Source organism: Eucyclogobius newberryi, unplaced genomic scaffold, assembly GCF_026437365.1.
Source record: "Eucyclogobius newberryi isolate DKJ021-1_F unplaced genomic scaffold, fEucNew1.0.hap1 SCAF_3, whole genome shotgun sequence".
In the NCBI taxonomy this organism is placed as follows: domain Eukaryota; kingdom Metazoa; phylum Chordata; class Actinopteri; order Gobiiformes; family Gobiidae; genus Eucyclogobius; species Eucyclogobius newberryi.
Genome location: NW_027315945.1, coordinates 27,970,348 through 27,982,565, shown reverse-complemented (window position 1 = coordinate 27,982,565; position 12,218 = coordinate 27,970,348). Strand labels below are relative to the sequence as shown.

At 39.5% G+C, this 12,218-nt stretch overlaps 1 protein-coding gene across 1 annotated transcript in view; it reads left to right on the top strand.

Annotated features, from left to right (window-relative positions):
* Positions 1 to 12,218, top strand: part of itga8 (integrin, alpha 8) — a 64,112-nt gene that overhangs the window by 25,704 nt on the left and 26,190 nt on the right. The window contains exon 13 of the mRNA XM_072460059.1: positions 3,174 to 3,368. Coding sequence (XP_072316160.1) covers positions 3,174 to 3,368 — 195 coding nt within the window. The remainder of the gene's footprint in view (positions 1 to 3,173; positions 3,369 to 12,218) is intronic.

The window sequence follows — 12,218 nt, the reverse complement described above, 5'->3', positions numbered from 1 at the left end:
TTTCAATATATGTTGTTTGGAGAAGACTTCAGACTCAGATGGAAGAAGGAATTGTATCGTTTTTTATGTTAAATGTCAATGATTAAAAGCCTTTCAGAAAGAAGAATCTGAAAAATGTTTATTGCCATCGTCAGTGAATAAAAACAAGATTCACAAATTAGGATCTTTCTTCGGTGAAAAGGTGCAACATGAAACAACAATATAACAGCAAAATTAGAAATAATAGTTATAATAAGGTTTGAATGTTGTTAAGTTTAAAAAATCCAAACAAAATAATAATCTCGATTGCTCAATGGAAGAAAGAAAGGTTGATTTCGTAACGCTCAGCCCAAATTCAAATGCTAGTTTTAGTATAGAAATAAATGCATGTGCCTCTCACTGTGCAGGAATGTGATCTGACATTTCAGCAGTTTTTTAAGTATATCCTTCTGCCTATTCTTTGAGTCCAGGGACAATTGCTGACAGACAGAGCTCATAGTGATGACGGCGTACGGCTCTCGTCTGTGTCATCACCTCCGTTTCCACGATATCCTCAAAGCAAACGTCCACTTCCTCGACTTCACAGATTTATTGACTGTAAACCGAGTCGTCCTGTCACAGAGGAAAGGTTCATTTGGCACGTGGCTCTTTGTGGTTTTAAATTTTAATCAGCCTCTCTGACGCGTCTTGTCTCGTGAGTGGAGTGGTAACAGTTCCACCGGGTTATTGAGACTGGTATCGGGTATCGGTATCGGCAGTGGGTATTGTTTCCAGGATATCGATTCAGCCGATCCTTTTTTGGTCTGTTTGGTCCAGATCGTCTCAGACTGAACTGCTATTTATAAAAAGCTTTTCTGTATTTACTTTGTTAAGAATAAATCATGGTTGCATGACATAGTTGAATTCATTAAAAGTTAATTGTGTTTTGGGGAAAATTTAATGCATGTTAGTTTTAGTTCATTAGATATGGCCAAGTATCAATATCGATATTGGTATTGGAACTGAAAAGGCTGAGTCAGTGCAGTAGTAGTAGTAGTTAGTTACATTGTTTGTAGTATGTCTACAAGATTAACTGCAAAATAATCCAAAATTGCTTTACAGTTGATCAAATTTTAATCGAGAATAAAGATCCGGTCGGTCAAAATGATGGTGTTTTGTAACTAATAAGTCGACAACCAATCCAGTCAAAAAGCACGTGATTTAGAGCAGAGTTTAGACATTGGAGGAATACATTTGACATTTGTGGTGTTAAATGGCACTGTTCAAACTCTAATTTTTATGTTTATGAAATATAAAACTTCATATTGATTATTTGTTTTTTTTTAAATAAAATGTTGCTTTATGATAGATCTATTAAAAGGAAATAATTGATACATTTTCTGTGCCATATCGCCCGGACATAGTTTGAACGGTCATAATTAATAAATGCCATTTAAACACGCAAACGACAAAATGTGCCTTCCCCATTGAGAACTATGACTATGTATGAAAACGACTAACTCTGTTGTTAAAACCTCCACAAGCGAGTTCTGAAATGCATGAAACACACGTTAGTTAAGCAGTTGATTATACAGTCTTTTCTCAAATGTTACTGCCCTTGGATGCATTTAAATGTGCACTGTGAGCTGGGTTTTCCTGGTAAGTGCAAATGTAATCGCGATTGCAGCAACAGTAAGATTTGTTCGGTGCGAGTCAGTCACAGTGGGTGATCTTACTTGTTTGCGTTGCGTAGGTTGATAGCCATGACTTTCACATGATCTGAAGACGTTTGCTACCTCCACATCGCCGCGCGTACGTAGGTCCAGCTCATTGGCTCTTGTATACACTTGCAGAGACACATGGTTGCACTTATCCTCTCTCTACCCCACAATCTGCTTCATGTGGAACCAGTTGTTTAGGCCCAAAGAGACGGAGTCCCGGGACAAACAGGATGTCTAGAGGTGTTTGCAGAGAGACGGTCCTGCAGCACAAAAGCGTGATGGAGCACAGTGTGGTGCTTGGATATGAGATCGTAAACAGCTAAATAAATACGCTCGTGTGACGGTTGTGCGTTGCTACATAAAGTGACAGGTGATTATAGATCGATTTCTCTGCAGTTTTTTTTGTCCGTGACTCATTGTGCGTGTGGGCATTGTTTATGTGGACATTACCCAAAGGAGTTTTTCCAGAGTCAAGTGTTGAGAGCTGCTGTGGACAACTGGCCCCATTATCTCAGTCGTTTTGGAGCAAGAATTGCAAGTGGAATAGAAGTTACAGAAGGTCTAGCCGGTTGTAGGGTCAATGTGTGTTGCCTTGGGTTTTATTTAGTCATTTCTGATCGTCAGTGATCAGTTTGTGCCTCTTTAAGTGAGAAATCGACTGCCTTATTAAGTGAAAGCTTAAGACTGAGGTTCACTTGTCCAAGGGAAAAGTGTCCTCTGCATTTGACCCATCCTTCAATGCCGCTGGGGCAGATAGATAGATATCATATTGCCTAGCACAAGTTTGGAGAATTGGTTACTATATAAAATAATATAATAATGATCTAACTTTTATTTTGTATTTGCAACTAGTTTTACATCATGATTATTCATGCTTATTGACATCATGACCAAACACTGAAATCCACATGTATAATACAGTGGTTCTCAAACTCTAAAACCTGATAAAGGCCTGAATGAGGGATAAACCTGGTCTAAAGTTAGACTAAACCAGGTCTAAATGACACTGAACAATGTATAAGTTAAGTCTAAATAATGATAAACAAACAAAAACATCCATAGATTTGTCCCTTAACTGCAGAAGGCCCCACATACCACCAGCGGTACATGTACTGCAGTTTCACCATTTCATTGATATGTGCCAAAATCAAACTTTGTGACACTGTAAAAAAAAGTTTTGGCCCTTACACTTTATTAGACTTGACAGTATTGTGTGAAATGGGGATGAAAGGAAGGGCAGTGCAGCAAACTGTCAAGAGCAGAAAAAGTTAAAAAGCCAATGAATACATCTTTTAAACTGACTGGAACAAAGCTGAAATACAAAAATGAAACAAATGAAACAGAACAGAAAACGTTCATCCCCAGAGCAGTTTCCAAAGAGGGTCAAGCTCTTTCCCATCTTGAGTCTGCTGCTGTCTGTTGTTTCCTCTGCTCCTGCCTCTGCGGGACCTTTACCCGTCTGATGTCCAAACCATCTTTCTCTTCTTCCTTCAGACGTGGCGGTGGGATGTCCCTTCGGCGGGGACGATCGGGGAGGACGAGTTTTTATCTTCAACGGGAACAAAGACGCCGCCTCTCACCGTCTGATGATGAGCCAAGAGCTGAAGTCCAGGGCGCACAGTGGAGGGTTACCTGGGTTTGGATTCACTCTACGAGGAGGCCAAGATCTGGACAAGAATCAGTATCCCGGTAAATACTACAATAACAGCAACTACTACTGCTGTACTACACTGTTTACTTGTATCACACGTTGAAGTTCGAGCTTTTCTTTCCTCATATTGATTGAGTTTGTCTGATTAAAAACAAATTAAATGTCTTTCCATATACATTTCCTGCACAAAAAACAGACATTTTACCAGTGCTATAGTCTAATTTATTCCTCCAAAGTCTAAACTCTGCATCAAACCATATTTTACTGACTGTGGACCTCTTGATTATAACAACCCAAGAATATCATTGACTAAATCTTATATCATTCAAATTCTCTTCATTGCACAGCCTTAATCAGTATCAAGCTCTTTTCACAACTGATCCGTACAAGTTAAAATGCTTAAAGATTCAAAGCTAATAAACAAAAGTGAAGACCAGCTACTTTGCACATTCCTCCGCTCCTCTACTTCAATTCAATACATCTTATTATTCCTCAAAACCTCCCTTTGTCTGTTAAAGTCATCAGGAACAACGTGTGTCGGAACCAGCGCCAATGTACCGACGCTGGGTCCATTCTCCAGAGATTTATATTACTCAAGAAAAGGCTGAATAATAGATTGTCCTTATGTTCGCAGTCCACCAGATACTCCAGCCCAAACCATATCGTCTCAACGCCGCAGACAAAGCAAATGTTCAATCAAATTACACGCAAAGCGGCTCTGTGCGTTACACCTCCTCCCGACTTTTCCACACGCCTCTGACTTCTGATTTTACACAGTACTGCCCCGACATGCACTTAGCCCGGCGTCCAGAAGCGATTCGTTTTTAATATGCGTGAAACGGTGTAATTTACATGTAAAAAAAGTCCATTGGAAAGCTAGAAGGCATGTGAAACCGCTCGTACGGCCTCTTTTTTCCATTGCACGCAGCCACCGTCCATTACGCGGGCTTTGTTTCTGTATCGAGGAGATAAATGAGATGTTTTAAAGAATGATTTCCCTTTGGCCCCACTCCCGTTGTGCAAACATGACACACAAATACAGGTTAACTTATGGGGCTCGCAATGGCAGAAGTGGAAAACGTGGTTTTATATTGAAGAAAATTGACTATTATTTTAACATATTGCTTTAGGAGAATTTCAAATCGTTATTTTTCTTTTCTTTTTGTCAGCGGGTGCCAAAACAAACCAGTTGCATGGTGATTAGGTAGATTAGCCAGACAAATGACTGTGACTGTGAGTGAAGAGGGCAAAGAGGGTGAAGTGTCTGACACAGGGACACAACAACAACAGCTACTACAATATGGGCTCGGAATTGAACCAGCAACTCTCCGGTTCATTAACGAATGCTTCACCCTCTAAATCACTCTCGCTCCTTCTTCAGCATAACTCGAAGAACTGCTCACGAAAAATGTAATTTGAGCGATGGAGGAAAATGACTGTCCAACACAACAGTAAATCTAGTGTTTGCTTTACAAGTTATTCGCACTGATTAATGTTACAATAATGTATTTGTTACATAACCTAGCTTACTAACTCCTACTCAGAGGTCACTATAGTGATACATCTGGCACTACTGGCTGCAGTGGTGTAGTAGGTCTAGCGTTTGTATAGAAACCAGAGGATATCCAGTTTGGTTCCTGTCAGACCACATATGATCGTTGGGAAAGACATTGCTCACTCCAGTCACAGTAACGTTCCTATAGTTTGTTTAGGAAGGGCATCTGATGTAAAAAACCTGCCAAATCAGCACGCTACTGGTCCGTTTGCAAATCAAAGTGTCGGCCAAATGCAAAAAAAGCTGTAACTTCAGGTTCAAGAAGTCAGAGACAACACAATTACGAGTTAGATTAGAATAGTACTAGAATTTCCTTCCACTATAATGAATAAAAATAGAAACGGATGCCAGTTAATTACTAAAGTAAATGTCACAACTTCCCACCACCGTCCAATGGAAAACCTTTAATTGCGTTCGCGCCTAGTCACATTATAGACCGTCGTAGTAGTACTAAAGCGTTTACAGGTTATTGGAGTTATATTTGGGTTTTTGTTGAGGAAGCACGGTGAAAAGTCGAGGGTGGCGCAGGGGTCCGCGCAGTTCCTTTTAAACCCACTCAACGCACGGCCCGCCTGTCATTAAAGAGCGCGGAGCGACGGAAGTGCGACACGAGCGTCTGGTGTGTCATTACTGAGGTAGTAAAGTCACACGGTTCAAAGGGAGCAGCGCGGTTTGATCAGCCCCATGAAAGGACCCACGTCTGGGGTCTGCTACTGCCGCCATATGCCCCTGTCAACAGCCAATGTCATTACTGCAGCGCCACACACTTAAACACCGAAACAGCCCCTGGTCGTCACAAGTGGAGTTTCACATCGGATCAGGGCTGGACGTGCTTCCTATTGAGACTATACTGTGGTTAAAAGTGACAAAGTACAAAAATAACAAATTACAAAAGTTTGTCGTTACATTTTTACAGTAGATTTTACTTTTGCTATCTGCACTTTCTACAGCGCTACATTTTTGAACTGGACTGAAGTATTTTTTGACGTGAGGGGTTTATTTTTAGCACGTTTATGATGACATTTTCGAGGTGCAGGTCTTGGCTTTGAGCGGACAAAATTAAGCTGTGTAAATGACCAGGAAACTGCTTCTGACGACCAAAATCAGGACAATAGTTTATCAAGAGGACAATTTAATGCGTCAATAATTCTCAAGATTAATTACTCAAGTACATTTTTAGGTTGCACTTTAATACTTGCAATAGCATTTTTTTATGTGATACTTTTACTTTTTTTAAATTCCTGTATCCATACTTTTTCAACAAAATGGAGTACTTCTTACACTAGACTAAACACTAGCTGGAGAATAAGTTGGTTTCATAAAACTGCCCTTTTTGCCTCTTGTATGATCGTGGATGTATAAAGATAACCACAATCTTCAAAAAGGATTGTTCAAGATTGAAATATAGGCATACATTTGTAAAGTCCATTTGTAAACTACTGGTATGTATAAGGTTTTAATAAGCTCTAGTTATTTGTTTAGACACACGTATACGTATAAGTGCTGGCATTTTTAGATGGCGTTTGATACTTTATAAATTATAATAAGCCATTGACCAAAAACATGTGTGTTAATAAACCATGTAGAAAATGAGTATTATCAAGCTGCTTATCAAACTACTTTCCAATAACATATTGAAAAATACTCTTAGGTGTCTTATAAGTGCTTGTAAACAAATAACTAATGCTTATTAATGTATTATAAATTGTTTATTAAGAAGCCTTGTTTTAAAGTGTTACCAAAAATGTATTAACCCATTTATTTCCATTCAATCCATTTTGCCCGTCACAACTTTAAAAAGTCATTGTCATGTTGCTGGTTAAAACATGAATTAACCTTGTCAATAAAATTAAAAAAAAAAAACTTTTCATATGCTGGATAGCGTAACTTATGTTTTAAAATCTAGAAGAATGATGCTTTTGCAAAGTTCGAGGTGAGTGGAAAGTTGGGGTCAAATCTGAATTTGAAGGGGTCACGTTGCCAAAAGGTGAATGTAGGACCGAACAAAGAGGTCAAAGGTCGCAGTGATGCACTGTTTTGCATGTCAATCACATGGTCTGGCAGTGAAAGTCGCAGACAGAGGTGTGTCCAGGTCTGTGGTCAGGACGTGTGGGGGAGGAGCGGCCGTTAAGGTGTTTTAATCACCTTTTATTTGTCTCATTGAAGTTTCCTTTGGGCTTAAGCTGCTGTGACAAACTTTGTGCCAAAATACATTTCCGTCGTCCAAGAAATTGTAACTTTGTTGCAGAAAAAGTCCAGCTCTTTTTAAGAGTTTGAGTTAGGGCTAATATGTGGTTTTCCAGCAGACGTCAGATTTATTGCTCGGTGTCATGTTTTGTTTCAGCGCAGAAACAAAATTATGGGGCAAGACAAACTATATTAGCAAGGTCTGCCAACGTAAACATTGTCCAAAATAGTTTACATTTTAGTCCACTTAAACCAATTTGTATAAAGACATGCCATAGTAAAGCATGATTCAGCTCTACTACCTCTTACAATTCTGGACTACTTTCAGGAATATATTGTATGGATATTTTGGTTTATTTTCTTGTTATTTGCAATCAAACAGAAATGTACGTAACATGCTAACGTAAAAAGAATTGACATTTTGCTTATTTTCCAAACCGCATTTTCAGTATTCATTTGTAGAGGATGCATTGGCCACCTCAAAGTTGCAGTCTCTTAAAAATCCATCAAAACACAAAGTAGTCTTTTCTTTCTTTTTTTAAAATCAACACCCTTCTCCACCGAGTGCCATTGACCTTTGACCTTTAGTCATTGGAGCGAGTCCCCAAACAGACAGTGGGAGCGTGGGGCCAGTGACAGTTTGACAGTCTGTCTAAACTCTGCGTGGAGCCTGTGTTTTCACAGCAGAGACTCGCAGGTAGAGCAGATCAGTTACTCAGTATTACTGTGTCCATTTAAGGCTGCAGTCGTAGTGTGATGTCCATGGGCTGGATTTAAGTGGTGTCAAAACATTCTAATGAGACCAGAGTTTAAAACTAGTGAGGATTGTATGGTACGATCTGGTTTCAGGGTCCAAATTAAAATGTTTCGATCTGGCGTACGGTTAATATTATGTGTAATTACAGGGCCTTTTCACATGTGATCTATAATGTAGTATTATTCAATAACATAGTCAGTACTACTTTATGATAACTACACCCTAAAGGATATGCTTTTTATCAGGTACTTAGTATTGAACTATAACATCATCATTATTATAGATTATGTTCATAATAAACCACAAACATTGACCCAAAACAGCTTAGTAATAGAAACAAGTCCATTGCCTGCAGAACTGATAAGCTCCGCCTCTTCACAGTGACATTTTGCCATGTCACTAATGTCATTTACATGTTTTTAAGTTTGTGGCCACGTAACATTTTAGAACCTGACGTGTGTGCAGGGATGTGGGCGACGATAGGGGGCAAATGATTCTCAGTTGCAGGGCAGGATTATTCAAACATGTGAAACAATTTTGAGGAAACTAATGATGAGGAAACAGTGCATAAACAAAACTTGAATTGGTAAGAATGATTCAGACATAGTAACTACTTAATTAAGGGATGGGAGTTAGGGTATTAATTAAGTAGTTACTGAGCCTGAATCAGCCTTGATAAACTTTTTTTGTATTATGAATTAAGTTTTGTTCATGCTTCATTTAGGCTAATAAAACTGTAGCTATTATAAAGTTTTACTACTTAGTCTTAATACATTTCAGGACATTATGCTATACAATTAGGTTACTTATAATATTCTATTTGCATATCACTAGGGTTTCTACTACTATTTTCCTTTGTCATCTTGAGTGGATGTGCCCAAGAAATACATTGTGGATTAATAAAGTTTGTCGAAGTAGAAACTGGTTCCACACTTTTTCCAAATGGTCCCTTCCCCTCCTTTAGTTCTGGCACATAAACCGGGCATGTCAGTGCGTTGGTTTGTGGCTCCACAGCTCAATATGTCTGCGCACATTCGCACTAACCTCAAATCAACAGTGACGGCGAGCGGCTTTTCCTCCGTGTAAGGAAATCGGATTGACATGGAGAGGAACGCGGGGTGGATGGTATTTGAATTAGCTTCTGCGCACGTTCACTCACTCTTTCATACTTGTTGTTGAAACGGTTCTTTGGCGAGAGTGTTTTAGCTCAAGAACCAACGCACTCAAGTAAAAGTTAAATGTGATTGACTGAATAACTTTAAATGATCTGACATATTTCACGATAAACAGTATGTCACGTCCGGGAATGCTGCTGGATTGGTATCGGTTACAGGATATCAATTATGTTTATGTTCTGTTTGGCCCTCTCGTTTAGAAGTCTCAAGATGTTTAAATTTTAACTTATACAAGGGTGTTCTGTAGTTTATGCGAGGATAAATGACGGTCACATAACAAATTTGAATCTGAACGGCATATATTATTTGTGTTTTAAGGAAATTTGTATTCAAAGTATCAAAATATCGGTGCTGGGTAACAGGCTAAATCATAATGAACTACAGGAAATGAAGACTTTAAAAGAAAAAAAACAGGTACTTAATACTTTGTCACAACATTTTACTTGCATAGTTAGCTCATTAAGTCAAACTGGTATATGTATAAGAATAGTTTGAATAATAAATGCTAAATAAGACTCATCACTACCTTCTTGGCCTTGTGTATAGAGTTCATGCATTTGGCCTTAACCTCATACTGGCCCTCTCTTTGTGGATAAACGTTTGGCATCCACAGCAAACCCAAGTGTGAAACGTAAACCGCTGTATCGGACGCACACAGAGAAGCCAAAAAGTAGATTTTTGACTCCTTAACTTGGATCGAATCAGGAATTTCAGTGCTGGAGCGAGGTATTCCCAGCGCGCCTGTCTCTCTGCCAGAAACACACCTTGTCATTGATGATCTTTGCAGACTGCACTTTACAAGCCAAGCGTACACCCCCTTTCTCTCCCTCTCCGTCCCCGTTTTTCCCTTCGCCTTCCCCCTTTCACCTAATCTTCTTCACTTCTGTTTTCCCATCTCTCTTACCTCTTTAACAGCGCTACAAAAGCCACATCTTTAGGCCTGTTCCACTCATGTGCTTTCCTCTATAGGCTTCCCACATCCACTTCACAGCGCAGCGACATACAGGGGACGGGGGCTAAATGTTTAATGTTGCGGTCTGAGGGGGACTCGACGACGCTCGGTCCAAGCCAGAAACAGATGTTCTAGTCTCAGTTTCAATTAGTCTCCCTCTTTTTAAATCCACTGGAGAGGAAAAGACACACAGAGATTCACGTAGATTAGTCTGGCGGCAGGTCATAGCTGCTTAAACAAGTCGACATTTGACCACTGTGTTTTAAATCGCAATCATCACATGCTATCATAAACACAGGTTGTGCTCGCGGCCATACCTGCTTTTCCAAAGCCCGATCTCGGCTGCTCTCGGATGCTAAGCAGGGAAGGACCTGGTTTGTGCTTGGATAGGAGGCTGTAGGAACACCAGGTGCCACAGTGGGGCGCTAGAGGGCATGTTGTTGTGTCCTTAGGCAAAATAGTTCACCCAGTTTGACTAGTGAAGCGCTTTGAGTGTCTTGAAGGTGGAAAAACGCTATATAAATACACTGTAATAATAATACTGCAAATTTTCATTCTGAAAAGATTAATTTAGTCTTCTTTTATTAACTCTTCATTTATTTCTTCGACCAGACCAGTGTTTGTTTGTCATACATTTGCCCTGCAATTAAAACATGAAATTCTACAAATATTTTAAATGCAGATTGAGGACACCGGTCTATTACACCATGGGCAATTCACTGATTTGAAATAATTAATATTTTTGTTTGCTTGCCACATTAATCTTCCTGGTTTTAGCCCAGTTCACTCCCGGTGTAAACTTGATTTGGTCCTGTTCCAGTTCTGGTTTGGACCTGATCTTGACCAGGTTTAGTTCTGCGTTTGGTTCCAGTTTAGTCCCAATTAGTACGTCCAAAGAAGTACATTAATAAAAAGGTAACCTAAAAAGCAATGGAACAACCTGATAATCTGCTGTTTCACTCATGGTAAATACATCTATCACACTATCTCCGTAAGTTTAGTTAAGTTTAATTTAGCATCCTGAAATCTATATTGGTTTAACATTAATTCAATTAGACTTCCCTGAGATATGTCAACACACTCCCGAGCGCTCACCTCTTTCTTTCCTTCACTATTGCCGACAGATGAAGACATTGAACCTAATGCTTTGTGTTTCATGTGACCAAGCCCAGTAATTACACCAGTATTAACCACAAACCCGCTCAAAACATCTGCGATTTGACCAATTTCCACCACAGAATTCTCAGCAGCCCTTCAGCTAAATATGAATCGATCAAATCTTTGTTATGTCACGAGAAACACAACCTACAGACAGCAGAATAGCCTGTCTGCGCAGCTCGCTGTTGGAGCATCTGGTAGCGATGTCTTGTATTCATTAAGCGACTCTCTCCAGTTTCACATTGTTTTAATCAATGCTCGTGCGTTTGTCTCTGTGTCTTCGCGCGCACACATGTAACTGGTATGTGTCCCCCGACCGCAGCCGTTAAAAGCTCCGGGTCGATTTTAGAACTCGCAGCGCCAGTTAAAAGTGTGCATTCATTTATCACAAAAAACAATCATCAAAAACCCTCCCAAAAAAGTCACACTGTGGAGAAAAAGTCTGCTGATGCTTACAGTTTGGAGTTGTGGGGAAACGATGTGATTGGAGTGTTGAGAAATTTACTAACGGCACTGGAATGTGGCGTTCCTGTCCCGCGCCACGCAGGCGTTTACATCCATCCGTGAATCATCCTAAAAGAGCGGGAAAAGACATGAAGGGGAAGGTTTCCATGGAATTTATATTAAACAGCTTCCGTAACTTTGTTCTATTTGAGTAACAACTGTGCACACGTTGGTTCCATATTTATTGGAATATCTCAACATTTTTCGGGTTAAGATTGTTGTGGGACGAAACATCAACCTTTTCCGATTATTCACGATAATTAACACCAGCACCAAACAACAGTCACACGTGTTTCCATGCACATAAGAAATCTGATCATCGAATTATTGATGTGTAAACTGATTTCTTTCTGATTGTGGACACTTGTGCAGTTTGTTGAAAAAATCAAAATGGGCAAACAAATGATAGAGAAAATGTGTTATTTTAATGTCTTTGTACTTTGTGATTCAAATACAATGGTTTCTTTAAAAATCGACCAATAAACAGACCCATGTGTTTTGGACGATCAGATTTCTCAAAACACACACCAAAAAAACCTAATTAATGGGTTCTCTGATGATTTTAGCCATGCAAATGCTCCCTCTGTCTAACAGATTACC